We start from the raw sequence: 19,690 nt of genomic DNA, 5'->3' as shown, positions 1-19,690 counted from the left end.
ACTTCCTCCACCATGATCGTCGTAATCCTGCGTCGCAATGGTCGCCGTAAGCCTTCGTATACAACTTCATCAATCGTCGTCATAACTTCTTATCATCAATAGTCGTCGTAAGTGAATTACATATATGGAACATCCTATAGGGGCGCCTTAGGCTCCGGAGACGCGTTCTCCGGAGCTCGTCCGTTCTCTTACTCGGCGGTGATCCGACTTATTTCCTTAAATATCCGATAAAATACCCATAACGATTTTATGGTATGACATTGACTAAATATTTTAGATAATAGATATGTTTAGATGTATTTTAGATTTGAATATTTTTGAATTATGGTTGTATTATTTTTAGAAGATACGATGAGTTTATTAGGTATTGACTTTCGCATATATTTTCTTCTTCACCTGCACAGTTATAACTCTAAGGGGGTGTTTAGTTTATGGTTAATGTGTTTGGTTAACGGGAATCGGAACCTTAAACTAAGTGAGAGTGTTTGGATTAACAATTTAGTGGTGGAGAATGGGAACTTCATTCCCTATTGGTGGATAAATCAAACCCACCATGTTTCTTGGATTTCCATTCCATTCTCATACCCTTCATTCTCATTCCCGATTTTTATTCCCAAAAAACATCCAAACGCCCCTGAATACACACACATGCAAATTAACAAGTCTCGTACCCTTCATTCTCATTCCCACAAAGGATCCAAACGCCCCCCAAATACACACACATGCAAATTAAGAAGTATTCTTCTCAGTTTACCTTCCGTTTCATTCTTAACAGGCTTTACAACTTTTGGTTTTGGCATTGGAATCTTGTCAATGTTCGCACCTAGATAACAATTACTTGTTGGAAAATCAAGAATCGCTATCTTGAGAAAGAAAAAACCGATCTGCCCTCGAGTGTGTAGTTATGGTTTAACATGTCCCCGCAAGTACTTCTTCACCTGTAAATGCTGGTTTGTTGAATGAAAAATTCTTCTTGAAGATATTATGGTGAAGAAGTCAGGCATTAACATCCCTAGAGAATGTAAGGACAGACGAAAGAAGAGAAATGGATAATGTAAATATTATAAGAGACAACAACAAAAAATCCACTTTAAGTCCTTCACTTCGCGGTAGTTCAATTTTCATTGTGATATTAAGAACTAAATATGAAAACATGAACAGTATACTGAAACTAGAATTGTTTAGAAATCTAACCTGACAACTCGGGTCAAATACCGAGTTTTTTTCAAAAATCGTGTCAAGTTTCGATTTCGAATCCGAAATAAGTGGAAACATACTGTCCCAAATACAGTCAACTTCGATAAGGACTAGCTCATCCCAGACCCTAAAAAAATTATGATTTGTTGTTGTCTTATAAATTAAGCAGAAGTTATAAATTTTCTCGGGACGTGGCACTGGGTGTTACATCTAAGTTCATGTTTTATGCAAGGTGATGTTTTAACTCCATTTATAAATTTCAACAAGCCAATATTACTGAAGGTGGTAAGGAGAATCATAATTTCACTTGTATTTGGCAAGGTTTGTCATTAAACCAACGACCTCCTACTCCATTTTTAAATTCCTGAAAAGCAGCCTAAGCAGAGATGAAATCTCATTTCTTCCAAATTATTCCTACAACCCTGTTTGGGCTACATACTCTATGTGAAGTGTGGTCTTCACAACCGGAAAAAAACATGACAAGGAAATATAAAGTGGCCAACATTTCCTTATTAATAACATACAATAACAATTACTTATATTATAATTATGACTGAAATTATTGTTAATCTGCTATCATTCCAACATAATCGGTTGGATATGTATATGTAACTTATACGATGACAGTGAAGTAAATTAGTTTAGTCGATATCATCCGCTCCTTCCAATTCTCAAGGAAGAGTCGACCACTTTCCCCTTACCAGCAAAGATCCTAGCAATCTCCAAGTGAGTGTTAGCAATAATTTGAGTGCGCTGAAGCTCCATTTCTCCTCTTTTGACCTCGCTTTCTGCTCTCATTCTTTCCAAGTCTCTCATTGCGTCCAGTCTTGCCTGCTCTGTCCTCAGCACTACTTCCGCAAACCACCTAACACTATCGCCTATATCCCATTCTTCTCTTCTCCGTTTCTTCTTCCTCTGTGCTTTTCTTGTTAAATTTTCAGACTTCGTCTTCTCCTTGTCGCTGCATAAGGCCGGTGTGCTACTGTCTGATTCCATTGCTTTTTTGTCCGATTCGTGGCTGGATAATTTTATACACATTCCATCTTCCTGTAAAAATCAAACGGTAATCATGTGCATAATACATGTCTATAAATAATTGAGATTAGAAAATTGTGCATGAAACCAATTCAATGATTCAACATCATTGCAATGAAGATTTTAATGATTAAGCTCAGAAAAATCAGGGATTACATGTCTTTTGTTCTTGTTAGTTGCATGCCTTTTGCCAATATATATAAAATTATTAGAAGGATTAGTCAAACTCAAAAAGAAAAATTTAGTAACACATACTTTAGCTGTCCTTGTCAGATCAGCAGCATTAGAACCATTGGAATTTTCTGCAACAACTCCGATATTTACAACAGAAGCTATATAAGGTGTTGTAAGCAGTGAAAGCGGTTCTTTAGGGGCTGGAAGTGGCTGCGATGTCACCGGTAGAGATGGTTCTTGCATCATTTTTGTGGAACTTAAAAATTGAGGTTGAGGCAACAGGGGAGCGCGCTGTGGAATACCACTAACACGCAACAGATGATCAAGCCGGGGAAAAAGTGGCCATGAGGATGACTCAGAAGCTGCAGACTCAGAGCGGTACCTTTTCTTCATGGACTCAATCTTGTTCTTACATTGAGTCTGTGTTTTAGGTGATTTAGTCGAGTTGCCACGACAAGATACAAACTTAGCTACTTCCTCCCAGTCTTGACCTTTAAGTTTCGCTCTGTTCCTATGCACCCATTTAGTTTCGTAAGCCTCAAGGAGGCTGGAAACAGCGCCTTCACTCCATTCGTCTCGTTTGATCCTATCGTTTATGTTGCCACCTCCACTACCGGCTTGTTTTTTATTGGAGTCGTTTGTAGAAGTGTGGATGGTTTGGTTAGGATGGTGAGGTGAGGTTTCTTGCTTAGTTTCTCTATCCATCTCATCTCATTGTGTACTGTTGTCACATGAGTTTAGCGGCCAAGGTAAGCTTCAAGAAGTTAAGCACGATCATGGACCACATGCCGAACATAAATGGCTACAAAGGAGTAAAACAGCAAGTCACTAGCATATAGGCTGAAAGGGCGCTAAAAGGAAAATGGGAAGTGCATTGCCTACCCAACTTTTAGATTTTAGCAAATTTATGTTACACCATTGTAACATATAGGTTTGGTTCCTCACAAATTTACGTTACACCTTTGTAGCAAATTGAGCGTAATATGGTATATAAATTGATTTCCTATTTCATTAGGTGATATTTGCTATAACATACGATTTATTTAGTTTAATTTTGATCTTTAATTCAACATAATTCACAATATATCGAGCAATAAAATATTATATAGGACTTGGATATATTATATCGTATGGAGTGGTGTTATTGCAACATTCAATTTGCTTCGTTTGGCCCGAACATTAGTGTAATAAAATTTGAGATGATAAATTGTTACTCCTTACAAAGTTTAAGCGAATATAAATCAAATTAATAAAAGTATATATCGAAAAAAACGTCATGAAAAAGGGTTAAACCATTAGCATTATGGAAGGAACTGGAATGTAGTGGAGAGAAGGTAGCAAGGTTAGTGGGAGAGCTAGTGGCCAACCCAAAAAAGAAAATAGGAGTAGGAGTGGGTGAGTTTTGTCAAATAACTTAATCATCGCAATCTAACTTTTTATTATTCACCACTTTTAGGTGGTGTCACCTTTTTGTGATTTTGTGTTAGTTTAATGTTGTGTAGCTAAGATTTTTATCATTTCTTTACTGTTTGCGTTGATATGAAGCTAATCAAACCGTGACCTCCACATCCAACTCCGGTTGGTGCTTATTCACATGCCTTCCCTATATAAAATACATCATCTTATAGTAATATTATGTACGCGTTAGATAAGTAACAGAAATGTAACTAATCATATATCAGAAATAATTTAAATTACCCAACACACCTATATTATACCCAAAATTTGACATTAGATTAATGCGGGTCAAATACGGGTTGATTAGAGTCAAATTTGGCGATGCGTGGCAAAAGAGGTGACGCGCCCAAGTCTGTAGGACGCGTCCACTTTAGTGAAATTGTTTACCAAAGTGGCCCTTTCACAAGAAACATTGAAGACGCGCCCATGAACGTAGGACGCGCCCACATTTTCTGGAATGTGTATTAATGATAATTTTATGGTAAGGAGGTTTGAAAGCACCTATCTGGTGTAGGACGCGTCCAGGAACAGAAGACGCGTCCACCGTGGAGGAGGTATTTAGCAATTGTGGTCTTTTAGCAATGAAGGTTGGAGTACGCGTCCAATGTCTTAGGACGCGTCCTATGTGTGGTAAATGCATTCTCAAGGATGAGCTCAGGACAAAGAAGCGTGGAAATGAGCAATGGAGGGTTATTTCTACTAACGTATTTGTTGCAGGTACTCTTTGAAAAATTCCCTATTTGAGACGGTCAAGGAGGGGGTATGCCTGATGATTGAAGGCCTCCTCCTGTATTCAACGGGTGTCCTCGTTTGGGATGTGGGGTTAACTTTGGTGTGTGCTTTGGGAACTCTGTTCTTGTATTCAACGGGTGTCCTCGTTGGAGAACTTTGGAGTCATCCTGCACTTTGCACCCAAGAGTTTGGGATCACTTGTCCTGCTATCTGGTGGGTTATCCTCATTCGGGGGGGCAGGGATGCGTCCGACATTTGAGGTGAACCGTGGCTATACCTACGTCTGTAAATCAAGGGAGATAGCTGTAGCGGAGTGTTATTATTGCGCAGGGAGATGCACTATCTCTGAACTCCTACGATTACGAACGAGCCTTGGGCCTTCGCGGTTGGGCCTCATGGTTGGACATTCCTAAAGCTAGCGGAAGATGGATTCTGGATTGGGCTTCTACCGGGCCTAGGAATACGAAGTCTAAGCCTATTAGATTTTTTGTTCCCCAAGAACTACGTCAGACTTGATCCCTATATAAAGGGTACTTAGGCACATTGAGAGGGGTAAGAAGTTGAGAGCTGATAAGGGAGCCACCATTTACTCTGATCAATCTCAGCCTAAAACAACCACAAACCACCACACACCGCTTGATTTTCCGGCGAAGAACCACCGCCATAGATCTAATTCCGACGAGAAACCTCAAACTTTGTTGTTACCAGATTTCTCCGTCAACAAAGTGGCGCTAGAAGGAGGGGTGCTGATTAAGATCATTGTCTTGGGAGGAAAAGATGTCTTATAACCATGATGAAAGTTCTTATGATGGAAGTGATAACAGATCTGAAGGAGAGGGCGAGGGAGGCTACACTCGCCATGAACCCTACGTGCCCAGAAATATCGTGGATCCTCCGAGGGCTCCAGATGTGGAAGGAACGCCTCCGGTTCTCATCAGCAATGCTGATATCTTGGAGCGGTTGTACCGCATGGGGGATACTATGAACAATTTTCACTCAAAGCTGAGTATAGTGGAGCGTCGCAGGACGAGAAGGGGTCGTCGTTTTCCCCGTCGTGGCCACGTCGTGGGGAAAGCACCCGTAGTTGAGGGAGATGCACAGGCCACCAGAGAAAACCCACAAATCACTCTGCGGCTCTTGGAATATTCTGATGATGTAGAGCCTATTGTGGAGCTTGTCGATGAGGACACTGACGGTAGAGAAATGCCTCGTCTCGGTAATCAGGTTGTACCACACCCACATAGGTACGGGCGTACGATGGACGAGCGTCGTCATGCGGAAGATATTCAGAACCCAGATGAGGAAAGAAGAGATTTTTCAACCTTAAAGAGAAGGCTTGGCATAAGGTTGGGGGACGACGATTTGAGAATGCTGTTGGTAGAATGGCAAAATGAAGGAAATGCTGGAGAAACGAGGCCCCGTGATATAACGCGTGTGCCCCCTACAAACCCAAGGGATGATAGGGTGCAGCACCGCGAGCACGAGCGTGCCCCTCCGCGAGGAAAGTTTGTAAATTATGGCCGAGGCTATCAAAGGAATGGACGAGGAAGGACGCCATACAATGGAAGAAGAGATGGCGCGCCTCCATTGAAGAAGCCCTGTTGTGCATATGTTGTGTACTTGATGATTTCATAAACAAAACACCTAAGTAGATTTTACTTAGTGAAATAATGTAGCACTCGACGGATAAGAATTATAGTCCCGACGGATAACTCATTATAGTCCCGACGGATGATGACTTATTATCCATCGAGTGAGTAGCTTATGTAATAATGAGTCTGTAGCACATTTCTGCATACACCTTTGTATAGATTCTGTAGTAGCATATAAGTCATGTTGACTTTAACTAGATATGCAGAATAGGTTGATTAAATTGTACATAAATGATGTCTTGTAATTCTGCATAAGTGAAATGAAGTCAAGTGCCAAAATAGCTACCAACGGATGATTAACAAAGCCATCGACGGATGATCAAATGGCTATCAACGGATGTTTAATATAGCAGTCGACGGATGATCAATGAAGCCATCAACGGATGATCATAAAGTCGATGGATGATCATGTACCCAACGGATAAAGAATTCAAACATCAGTTGACAGTGACAACTGGTCACATGCGTCGGGATGTATGCAAATGGAATGAGGAAGCCTATTAACTGGGTAATAGAGAACAAAGTAACAAAGCATTAGAACTGATAGTTTTTATAATAATTCTATCTTTTGACTTTGTAATATTGGTAATATATATAAACCAAGAAGTAGCAAATAGAAACGAAGATCTGAGATACAAAAAGTGAGAAACATTTGTAAGCAGAATTATTAGCATTTCTCTGTATTCTCAGTAGTTCAAATTTGTAAGCAGCTGTGAGCATTCTTGCACACAGAGTTCTCTCTATATAATATATATCTCTGGTGGAATTGTTTAAATCCACCAGAAAGTTTTTAAAAACTCTTGTTTTTAAATACTTATGTTTTGATTCACGTAAGTTTTTATTCCGCATTGTGCTAATCAAAACACTCATATTTGTATACGAGTTTGAACATTTTTATTTTAAGAAAAAGGTTCAAGAATTCCATTCAACCCCCCTTCTGTAATTCTTGCTATATTGTTAAGGGAATAACAATTGGTATCAGAGCAAGCTCTTAATCTACAAAGAGTTTAAAGATCAAAACAATTCAGCAAGATGAACAAGAAGGATGTTGGAGTCAAGATTCCTTTTCTAGATAAAGATAATTACCATCATTGGAAGGTAAAGATGCATCTTCATAAGTTTTCTCAAGATGAGGCCTATGTGGACTGCATAGAAAGAGACCCTCATGTTCCAATGAGAGCTGCAACAGGAAACGAGCCATCAGTTCCCAAGCCAAGGCATGAATGGTCTGATCCTGACATTGAACAAGTCAGGAAGGATAAAAAGGCCATGAATATTCTGTTTAATGGAGTTGATGCAGACATGTTTGACAACATTATCAACTGCAAAACTGCCAAGGAAGTCTGGGATACTATACAGATAATCTGTGATGGCACTGAGCAAGTTAGAGAAAATAACATGCAACTCTTGATTCAGCAATATGAGCATTTTCACAATGAAGAATGTGAGTCTCTCACTGACATTTTTAGTAGGTTTCAAAAACTACTAAATGCTCTTAAGTTGCATGGGAGAGTCTATCAGACTAAAGACTCTAATATGAAAGGAATGGAAACCAATGACAGTCTCATTAAGAAACTCACAAGATTATAAGGAGTTTACATTGGAGAGCCTGTATTGCATCCTGAAAACCTATGAGCTTGAAATAGAGCAGGATGAAAGGATGGAGAGAGGAAAGAAGAAAGGAGGATCCATTGCACTAGTTGCTAAGTTGGAAAAGGAGAAGGATGTGAAGATGGAAGTTGTTGAATCAACTTCTAAGGTCTGTGAGAACAAGGGCAAGGGGCTTGCAGTAGAAAGTGAAGATTCATTGAGCCAAGATGACGTGGAGGACATTGATGAGCACCTATCATTTCTTTCCAGGAGGTTTGCCAAGCTCAAGTTCAAGAAGAACTTTGGAGCAGCCAAGCCAAATAGAAACATGGTGGATAAGTCAAAATTCAAATGTTTCAAATGTGGCTTGGCAGGGCATTTTGCCAATGAGTGTAGAAAGCCAGATTCCAGTATGAAGAAGTTTGAGTCTGTGGATTATAAGCAAAAATATTTTGAACTACTCAAGCAAAAGGAAAGGGCTTTCATTACACAAGAAAATGACTGGGCAGCAGATGGTCTGGATGAAGATGAAGATGTCAGCTATGTCAATCTAGCCCTAATGGCCAAGTCTGATGAGACAGAGACAAGTTCCTCAAGCAATCAGGTAATTACCACAAACCTTGCACATTTATCTAAAGCTGAGTGTAATGATGCCATAAATGACATGTCTACAGAGTTATATCATTTGCGTGTTACACTTAAGTCTCTTACTAAAGAAAATGCTAAAATCAAAGAAAACAGTCTGTTTTTAAGTGAGAGGAATAATGTTCTTGAGTCTAAGTTTATTGATTTTGAAAAATTAAGAATTGAGTGTAAGATTGCCAAGGAGGAATTAACTGAGTCCTTGAAAAAGGAAGAAATTTTAAAGAAGCAGCTCGAACGTGAACAAGAGGTGATTAAAGCATGGAAAACATCCAGGGATGTCCATGCTCAAATCACCAAAGTTCAAGGAATTGATTCTTTCTGTGATGAAGCCTGGAAAAAGAACAAAGAGAAACTAGAACCTAATTTGGTAGATGGACTGCTAACAGATATAGACTCGAGGGATGATGAGGACTATCCGTCAGATAACAAAAAGTGTTATCCGTCGAATGATGAAAATCCTCATCTGTAACACCCCCAGATCCGGGGTCGAGGATCCGGGTCGTCACGGTCTTTCTTTCCACAATATCACTTCACTTAATTAATAATAATAACCTTATGCTGTGACCCCACACTAACACACACCACAACCCGTTATAGTCTCAGAGATGAAATTTAAATAAGTACAAGTCTTTGAATCCACAATTTAAAAGTTATTACAACCCAAAATGATTACTTGATAAATTTACAGTTAATTGCCATTATCTGCCACAAGTTATAATTATACATAATTGATTCTCAAAAGTAGATGGTCTGATCTACAATAGATCTACCTCTGCAGCTATAGCAGCTACAACATCAACGGGAAGACGCGGGACGCTTCCCACGCGCTTGCGCTGGGTCTGCTGGAGTCTGGCCATCTTTCCTAACTGTTGTTGTGTGATGAAGAAATAAAGCAAGGGTGAGCAGCAAGCCCACCAAAATAATATGTATAATGATTTACAATATATGAGCCTACTCATAATACTCATGAAAGTCTTGGTCAAAAGAAATGAACCAAGTTTGATATCTTAATGCGATGAAGTCGCAAAATATTCAGTATATATACATATATACTTTTCAAAATATTGGAAGTCCTCTTCCATGCATAATATACACAAAGTCCCAGTGTATAACTGTATAAAAAAAATATCGTTGCAAGGTGATCTCATATATCTAACCTTGTTTCAACGTTTTTCTGAAAATCTTTGTCATTCCTAAGACAATTATTAATTAGATATAAGTTTAAAAGATGAGGTTACCAAATACCCCAATATACTTATATCTTTCCCAATACTACTTGAACTACCACCGTTCAAGTTATAATCAGTTTCAAAAGTTCATCACATAGATGAGACTACAAGACAAGATTTGAATAGATTCAATCTTTAAAATATTATTAAAGGAAATGAAGTTATGACATACTTCATTAAGTTCTGATATATATATATATATATATATCCACATATACTTCTTCCTTTATACATTTCCTGAAAACATCTGTCATGTTAAGTATGAACAGAGTTTGAAACATCCAATGAATTTTGGAAAGGAAAAGAATTTTGGCATAAACCAGATATCTTGCTGATCAGGCAAGGATACCCATAAGTAACCTTTTCTACTAGTAGATGGACGAATTCCCCACTGGTCATCACCCTGGCCGCATTAGGACCTATGCTGGACTGCCACTCAGCCACTTATGCATTTGATGGACTCCCACTGAGCCACTTACACTATCATGGACGCCCACTGAGCCCATGTTGCTTATGCCGACTCAATAGATGGACTTACTTCCCGAACGTTGGGTAAGTAATCAATTCATTTACCAAAACTGCAACCTTGTTGCGAATATAAAATATACCACAGAGCCGGATCCCCCAGGTTTTGAACGAGTATTTAAATCCCCTTTAAAAGGAAGATCTTAAATATAAAAATGAGTTTTGGGATCCGCTCTAACTTTTAAAAATCATTTTGAAGACTCGAAAACACTTTAAAGAGTGTTTGGAGTAAAGCTGATTTAATGAAGTAAATCACTCCCCAGAATATTTAGAAAATGACTGAATATTATTATTTAAATAATATTCCCATAAAGAATAATCTTTTATAAAAATAATTGAAGTAGAAGTTTTAAAACTTATACTTGAAACGAGTATTAAATAACCAAAGATATACTTATATGAAAGTATTATCTTTATTTGAATAATCGAAAATATGTTTGATTATTAACACCTTATTCTTTAATAAAATAAAGAATATATTTCAGCAAATAATCGGAGTCATAGATCCTCAAATGAATATTCAAATAATATTCATTAAATAATATAAACTGAGTCATAAGCCTTCGAATGAATATTCAAATAATATTCAGATAAATAAATAAAAGGAGTCATACGCCTTCGAATAATATTCAAAATAATATTCATTAATAAAGTAAAAGGAGTCATAAGTCCTCGAATGAATATTCAAAATAATATTCAATAATAAAATAAAGTTAAAGTTATCGAATAAACCTTATTCGATTAATAGTTTTAAAAACTATATCCATATATATATATATAAATAAATATATATATATATATATAATATACTCGGGAACATCGACTCCCGGTTTAGAAATATGTTCACCTTTTATCCCCTATACTAAGGGTATACGCAACTACTTGCTTATTTCTAGCATAGGTATTATGCAACTATAAGCATTGAAATCAACAGATAGATAACCAGATTACGAAACAGACATGCATATATACCATATTAGCATGCTCCAATATATCGCAAAATTTGCTAATAACAATCATGCAATATCACAAGATAATGCATATACATATATTTACATCACAGCAACAGTATAACGGGTAGAAAACTTGCCTGAGCGACTGGGGTTACGAATGGCTCGGGACGAGTCTGGTAACCTATAAACAACAAGTAAGTTGGAATTAAACCAAAGTCACTTGTAAATCTATACTTTAACTAACTTAGACTCTAACGCTTGTTTTGCGCTCACTGATTCGCTTAAGTCACTCGGGTACCCTCGGCTCCACCATTTTTAATAATTTAACCTTTACGAGTTTTAAAGCGATTTCTTCGCGAGTGTCTTACCAACTGCCTAACACACTTACCATAAATGTTTCATACATTAATTAACCCTTTTTGGTCTTTAACCTATGTTTCAAAGTAAGGCGAGGGAAAAAGTTTCGTTCGCGAAACGCCGTTACTTGAAACGGTCGTTTCTCCTAAACCGTGCATCGGAATCGAACGTACTACATATCAAAACGAAGCTCGTAACATGAGCTATCTAAACATGGCAGTGGTCATAATCTAGCAGGGGGTCCTCGGGTCCTAATATTATGCACAAAACAGTCTAAAGAAAATCGGACGTAACGACGGCTATGTTTACGCGATTACCAATATTTATACCACTCCAATTCTTTACCAATTCACTACAAACCACCAAACCATCATCAATACATCAAACACAACTTATATCAAGGCAAAGTCAGTCCATAATCTCAAGGTTTTCCAACTTATTCAACCGCAAACATGATCTACTAACCATAACTTAAGATTCATTAACCATTAACCAAGATTCATATCCAAAATCACCACAAATCCAACCAAACTATCTAACATACATGGATCTTGCTATACATACATGGATATTTCTATATATACATTAATCCATCCATAAACTCATCAAAACTCAAAGTTCAAACTATAAGTTAAAGGTGAAAGTTGTTTATACCTCCTTGAAGCTTCCTAACACAACCCAAGAGCTTTGAATGCCTAAAAGAACCTTGATCCTTGCTTGTATAACCTTAATCTTTCATAAAAATTCAAGAAAACTAAAGTTACTTCTTGAAGGTTACTATTCACCATCTTCTTCCTTGATTTATTGGAAGAGATTGTGAAGGAATTAGGAGCTTAAACTTATAGCATATCCATATCTATGTACAAGGAAGCTTAGATAATTACCTTGTGATTTAACAATGCTTGGAACTTGATTTTTGAAATTCTTGCCCTTGAAAAAGATGAAAAGCCGAGAGCAAGATGATGAGAATGAAATGATTTTGTGTTTTTTGATTTGTTTGGCTTAGCTTGGTTGTTTTTTGTTTTGTTTTTGGTTAATTACCTTAATAACCTTATATTTGTGTGGTTATAAACCAACCACACCTCCTCCTTCCCTATGTCATGCTTACATCACATTGTTATGTCATCCTCCCTTCCTTGTCCTCTTCTCATTGGTTGGGTGACATCACTTCCTCTAATCCCTTTGCTTAACTTCCTAATTGTTTGCCTAATGACCGCTGATCTGTTATACGGTTCGCTTAACTTTCGTTTTCATTTATCGTTTGAAGGATCATACCCGGGATCTTATTACTTAGGTTCCCTTAACCTTTCTCAATATATTATATTCCTTTTATGATCCTCTCCTATAATCCTTTAATTTAAATCCTTTTTATCCTGTTACCTTATACTCAATTCTCTCCGTATCTAGTGGATTTCCGGGAAAAATCAAAGTGTTCGGATTTGGATTCTGACGATCTTTACATACACTTATATCCCATATAAAGTACTAATAAAATCTCAGAATATCCATATCAGAACCCCTACATAGTGTGGCATGAAAAGTTCTCTCATTCAGCAAAAACACTATTCATAAGGGTTTCAAAAATTTTCCAAAAATTGGGGTTATTACATCATCCGTCCGCTGTGAGTAAGCCCATTAGCAAAGCCAAACTAATCAAGCTGAATGAGAAGTATGGGTCTGTTTCCAAGAACTTTATTTCAGGAGAGTCAAGTCAAGTTAAGAAAGGGAAAAAGGCTAATGTTGGTCACATGACTGTCAAACAGTTAAGTGACAGACTCGAGAAAATTGAGGTAAAAACAGAGACTAAAAGGAAAAATAATTGGAATGGTAAAGTGGGGATTAACAAACACAATAACTACACACCTGATAAATATGCTCCTAGAAAAATCTGTGTCAAGTGTGGTAGTGTAAATCATTTATCTGTTAATTACAAATCTGCCATGCCTATTCCCATGTCTGTTCAGTCTCAATTTCCTAACATGAATGTCATGCCTCCCATGCCTGTTAATGTTATGCCTACACAGAACATGAATGCACAGTTTGCTAATAGGCCATTTGCACCTAATCCTTATTATGCTGCATATAGTATGCCACAAATGCCATTTAGCATGCCTTACTGGAATAACATGTTTATACCAAGCATGCCATTTCCTGTTAGTCATAATATGCATGATAATTCTGTTACAATGAATTGTTTCAAAGGTCCAATCCAAATGACTAAGGATAAATCTGAAATTCCTAAGTCAAATGAGATAAGACCTAAGAAACAGAAAAAGAAAGCTAACAAGGCAGGACCCAAGGACACTTGGGTACCAAAATCAACTTGATTTGATTTTGATGTGTGCAGGGAAATAGAAAGAATCTTTGGTACTTGGATAGTGGTTGTTCAAGACACATGACTGGTGATTCTACCCTGCTCACAGAGTTTAAGGAGAGAGCTGGCCCAAGTATTACTTTTGGAGATGACAGCAAGGGTTATACTGTGGGATATGTCTTGATTTCAAAGGACAATGTCATCATTGAGGAGGTTGCCTTAGTGGATGGTCTCAAACACAATCTGTTGAGTATCAGCCAGCTTTGTGACAAAGGCAATTCAGTAACCTTCAACTCAGAAGCCTGTGTTGTGACTAATAAAAGAAGCAACAAAGTGGTTCTCACTGGTGTGAGAAAAGGAAATGTGTATCTAGCTGATTTCAACTCATCCAAAGCAGAGTCTGTAACTTGTCTTCTCAGTAAAGCAAGTCAGGATGAAAGTTGGCTATAGCACAAGAGGCTATCCCATTTAAACTTCAAGACCATGAATGAGCTGGTAAAGAAAGAACTGGTAAGAGGCATTTCTCTAGTGGAGTTTTCAAAGGATGGACTGTGTGATGCCTGCCAAAAAGGGAAGCAAATTAAAGCATCATTCAGGAAGAAACTTGATTCAACAATTGAAGAGCCTTTGCAACTGCTTCACATGAATTTGTTTGGACCAGTCAATGTATTGTCCATCTCAAGGAAAAGATTTTTCCTAGTAATTGTAGATGATTTCTCAAAGTTCTCCTGGACATATTTCCTAAAATCTAAAGATGAGGCTAGTGAAATTATCATCAATCACATAAGGCAAGTCAACAATCATCCTAATTTCAAAGTTAGAAGAATCAGGAGTGACAATGGAACTGAGTTCAAAAATTCTATCATGAGAGCATTTTGTGAAGAAAATGGGATTCTGCATGAGTTTTCAGCAGCAAGGACTCCACAACAGAATGGAGTAGTGGAAAGGAAGAACAGATCACTTATTGAAGCTGCTAGGACAATGCTTGAAGAATCTAAACTACCAACATATTTCTGGGCTGAAGCTGTAAATACTGCATGCTACACTCAGAACATTTCTCTGATTAATCAATCAATATGCATGACTCCCTATCAATTGTTCAAGAACAAGAAGCCAACTCTAAACTTTCTTCATATCTTTGGCTGCAAATGCTATATCCTGAGAAATCAAACTGATCAAAATGGGAAGTTTGATGTAAAAGCAGATGAAGGAATTTTTGTTGGATATGCTGTTGGTAAAGCATATAGAGTCTATAATCTAAGAACCAACATTGTTGTGGAATCCATACATGTTGTGTTTGATGATAAAAAGGTTGAAGGACTGAAAGATGGAGATTACCATGAGAGCCTCAAATTCGACAATGTGGAGATGATTAGTGATGACAGTGATGATGAAAGTGATCAAGAAACAGTGTCTAAGGATAATGCAGACAAATCTGCTACCAATGAAGCACAAAACTTAACATCTGTCGAGTTGCATAATGCTTCATCCGTCAGAAGGCAATCTGCTTTATTCGTCGGAAGACAATCTGCCTCATCCGTCGGTACTCAAAATTCACCATCCGTCGGGTTATCAAAAGGAGCAGAAGGTCAAGACAGATCACCTATAGAAAGTTCCCCTTTCTCAAATCAAAGATCCACAAACTCAGGGGGAGTTTCTAGCAATCAAAACTCATTCACACATCAAGACAACCATGAGGTCTCTTCATCTAGAGCTAATCTCCCTCAACAAAGGAAATGGACAAAAGATCACCCCTTTGAGCTTATCATTGGTGATGTTTCTTCTAGAGTTCAAACAAGAAGAGCAACTCAGGAAGAATGTCTATACAGCAGCTTTCTGTCAAAGGAAGAACGAAAGAAGGTAGAAGAAGCTTTGTTGTATCCTGATTGGATTTTAGCTATACAGGAGCAGCTAAACCAATTTGAAAGGAATAATGTATGGAAGTTGGTACCCAAACCTAAAGGAAAGAATCTAATAGACACCAAGTGGGTATTCAGAAACAAGATGGATGAAAATGGCATAGTAGTCAGGAACAAAGCTAGATTGGTTGCTAAGGGCTATTGTCAGCAAGAAGGAATAGATTTTGATGAAACATTTGCTCCTGTTGCAAGACTTGAAGCCATCAGAATTTTCTTAGCCTATGCAGCCCATGCCAATTTCAAGGTCTATCAAATGGATGTCAAAAGTGCCTTTCTGAATGGAGATTTGGAGGAAGAAGTATATGTCAGTCAACCTCCTGGTTTTGAAGATCCAAATTTTCCAGAGTATGTCTATTATCTTCTGAAAGTACTTTATGGACTGAAGCAAGCACCTAGAGCCTGGTATGACACTTTATCAAAGTTCATTTTAAAAAATCACTTCACAAGAGGTACTGTAGATAAAACTTTATTTTTCAGAAATGTTAATGGCTCTAGTATACTTGTTCAAATTTATGTAGATGATATTATTTTTAGCACTACAGATGAGAAACTTTGCAAAAAGTTTGCCAAATTGATGCAAAGTAAGTATGAAATGAGTATGATGGGAGAACTAACTTATTTTCTTGGTTTACAAGTTAAGCAAGTTAGTGATGGAATATTCATTAGTCAAACTAAATATATTTTTGATCTTTTAAAGAAGTTTGATCTAATGGATTGCACATCTGCAAAAACTCCCATGGCCACTGCAACTAAGCTTGAATTGAACACTACTGAAAAGTCTGTGGATATTTCAAGTTATAGGGGCATTGTTGGCTCACTTCTGTACTTAACAGCTAGTAGGCCAGATATAATGTTTGCTACTTATTTATGTGCTAGATTTCAGGCTGATCCTAGAGAATCTCACTTGATAGCTATAAAGAGAATTTTCAAATATCTCAAGGGAACACCAAATCTTGGCATTTGGTACCCTAGAGATTCTGGTTTTGATCTAACTGGTTATTCAGATGCAGATTATGCAGGTTGTAGAATTGATAGAAAGAGCACAACAGGAACCTGTCAATTTCTAGGAAACAAGCTTGTGTCCTGGTTCAGTAAAAAGCAAAATTCAGTTTCTACTTCTACAGCTGAAGCTGAATATATTGCTGCTGGCAGTTGCTGTGCACAGATTTTATGGATGAAAAATCAATTGCTAGACTATGGTTTGCAAGTTGAGAGAATTCTTATTTTCTGTGATAACACAAGTGCAATTGCCATCACTGAAAATCCAGTGCAACATTCAAGGACAAAGCACATAGATATCAAGTACCATTTCATAAGGGAACATGTAATGAATGGTACTGTGGAACTACATTTTGTTCCAAGTGAGAAGCAACTTGCAGATATCTTTACCAAGCCACTAGATGAATCCACATTTTCAAGGTTGGTAAGTGAGTTAGGTATGCGTAATTACTCTTAAATTTATCTGAGTTATTTTGCAAGTTGTCATGTAGCCAGAAACTTAATTGATTTTTCAGTCTTGGATGAAATTTTGGCTAAGTCAAAATTTACATCTCGACGAATGACCCTTATCCATCGAGTTTAGTCATCCGTCGATATACTATTTGCTAATGAAAATCAATTACTTTTCTGGAATATTTTAAAACTCGACGGATAACAGTTTATCCTCATCCGTCGAATTGTCTTAATCTCAGCCGTTAATTCCCTGTACATTATCCATCGAGTATACTTACAGTTTGTAAGCATTACACGATGGATAATGTGTGGAATTTTTGAAGTTTATCTTTAAACGGCTATTTTAGGTAATTTTCTATTGGTTAATTTACTTTACTTTATTATTTTCATCAGTTATTTTTGAGATAGTATAAAAGCTTATTTCATTGCAATTGTTTTCTTTTATCATTCTCAAATTCAACTGCTCTTATTTCATTCTCTCTCAAGAAATTATTCTCCTTCTCTTCAAGCTTTCATTCTCTAACAATGGCACCTGTAGTAAAGATTATGTCTCAAACTGGGTTCATTTATGAGAAGAACAATTTCACTGCATTGGTCAATAAGGGTATTCAGCAATCAGAGGACTATCACAAGATGATGGACTTTGTGAAGAATTGCAAGCTAAATTACGCCATGCTGGAATCACCCACAATCTTCTGTGAAGTTGTTGAAGAGAAGTGGACCACTGCTATCTACAACTCTACTGACAAGACCATCACTCTAACCATCAAAGGTAATGAATTATGTATCAATAGTGATGTGATAAAAGCATATTTCAAAATTCCTGATAATAATGTGACTTCACCACACAATGACACTGATATTATCAATATGCTTACTTCCATGCATTATGCACTTCCTACTTCTAAACTGAGTGATATTAGGAGAATGGGTCTTAGCAAGGAGTGGAGTTTCATGTCTGATGTAGTTACTAAGGTTTTCTCTGGAAAAGTCAGTAATTTTGATTCAGTAAATATTTCCATGCTTAACATGCTATACATGCTAGTTACAGATAAATTCTATAATTTCAGTGACCTTGTTTTGTTTGACTTAGGTTTTAAATTAGGTGAGTTAGCTAAAAGAGGTAAGAATGTGTATTATGCTATATTTTTCATGTTATTGGCTAACCACCTCTGTGAAGAGATTGTGCTTGAGAACCCAAACAACAAACTGGTTTGTTGGGTTCAAGAGAGAAGACTCATTGCAGATTTGAACAGGGCCAATCATCACAAGGATGTGCTAATGATCTACTTTCCTGTAATATAGGAACCTCAGGTAAGTGAGGTAAGTTCATCCATCCCTACAACTATTCCAACCTCCACTATTTCTTTGAATTCAGGAGTAGATATGGCAACTGTGTCAATGACCAAACAGTTGCCTATCAAAGCTGTCAAACCTACTACTATTTCCAAATCCAAATCAAAGAAAACCCCCTCTAGTATCTCTCAAAAGATACCAGTTGAAAAATCCACCAAAGCCAAAGAGGGGAGTGTGAAGGAGGGTAAGTTAGGTGAGGGAAGGGGTGAACATCAAAGAAACCCCAAGAATAAGGTTGGAGAGTTGAGTGAATCCCAGCCTAGCCACACTGCAGTTTCCCAACAAACTACAGTGCTTAAAAAGGATAAAAGCTCACTTCTAGCTGCATCCTCCCAAAAAGATGTAGTTATTAAACAAAGCTCTCATCCAAGAGCACAGGCCAAAAGGGTTAGGGACACAAGCTCACCGTAAACTTATACAAGAAAGAAGAAATCTAAAACCTCTGGGGATGCACAGGGCACATACACAGTGCAAACTGGTGCTAAAGACACAGTCCCTGCACTCTCTCAAATTCAGTTTGATGTGGCTCCAATAAATGTGGAGTCACAGCCAAAATCTCTAGTTATAGAAGCATCCCATACACCATACTCACCAACAAACTCTTTGGAAGTGGATATGATAAACACTTCAATTCCTGATTCTCCTACTTTAACTCTGTTGGGGAAGCCAAAATTCAGTGCAAGTGAGCATCATCTTTTAGATGATTTGTTGGCTCACTTGCCAATTCTTTCAGAAACTATTGTGACATCTGTGCCCCAAATATCTTCAATCAGCACAGAGTCAACAATAGTTTCTCTTCCCACCTCATTCATTTCTACTCTCTCGACGGATATTGCTCATCCGTCGAGTAGTGATTGTATCCCGACGGATAAGCCTAACAGTAGTTATCCTTCGGATAGCACTACCACTCACTCGATGGATATCACTCATCCGTCGAGTATCTCTGCACAACTTCAAACTTCAATTATCTCAAGTACAGAAGATTTAGTGGTTGTACAGTCACTCTTAGGACAGAGAGGAGAGTGTCTTGAGTGAGAGGCTGGGTTGCTCCCAGGCAAAAGGAGAGGAAATGAGTGAATATCAGCAATCCATTCATTCAGGA

At 37.6% G+C, this 19,690-nt stretch overlaps 1 protein-coding gene across 1 annotated transcript; it reads right to left on the bottom strand.

Annotated features, from left to right (window-relative positions):
- Window positions 1-1,681: 1,681 nt before the first annotated feature.
- Window positions 1,682-3,325, bottom strand: LOC141672783 (uncharacterized). Its single transcript, XM_074479453.1, has 2 exons — window positions 2,488-3,325; window positions 1,682-2,244 (listed from the first exon to the last, which is right to left on the bottom strand). Exons 1-2 carry the CDS (start codon window positions 3,109-3,111, stop codon window positions 1,849-1,851), a joined length of 1,020 nt encoding a protein of 339 aa, XP_074335554.1. The 5' UTR covers window positions 3,112-3,325; the 3' UTR covers window positions 1,682-1,848.
- Window positions 3,326-19,690: the final 16,365 nt, after the last annotated feature.

Source organism: Apium graveolens, chromosome 7 (assembly GCF_009905375.1).
Source record: "Apium graveolens cultivar Ventura chromosome 7, ASM990537v1, whole genome shotgun sequence".
Classification (NCBI taxonomy): domain Eukaryota; kingdom Viridiplantae; phylum Streptophyta; class Magnoliopsida; order Apiales; family Apiaceae; genus Apium; species Apium graveolens.
This window is presented reverse-complemented; position numbering and strand designations above follow the sequence as displayed.

Coding starts and splice junctions, on each gene's coding strand:
- LOC141672783 (XM_074479453.1), bottom strand. CDS start 3,111: ATGGATAGAGAAACTAAGCAAGAAACCTCACCTCACCATCCTAACCAA. Junction 2,245..2,487: donor ATCTGACAAGGACAGCTAAA/GTATGTGTTACT, acceptor TGATTTTTACAG/GAAGATGGAATGTGTATAAA.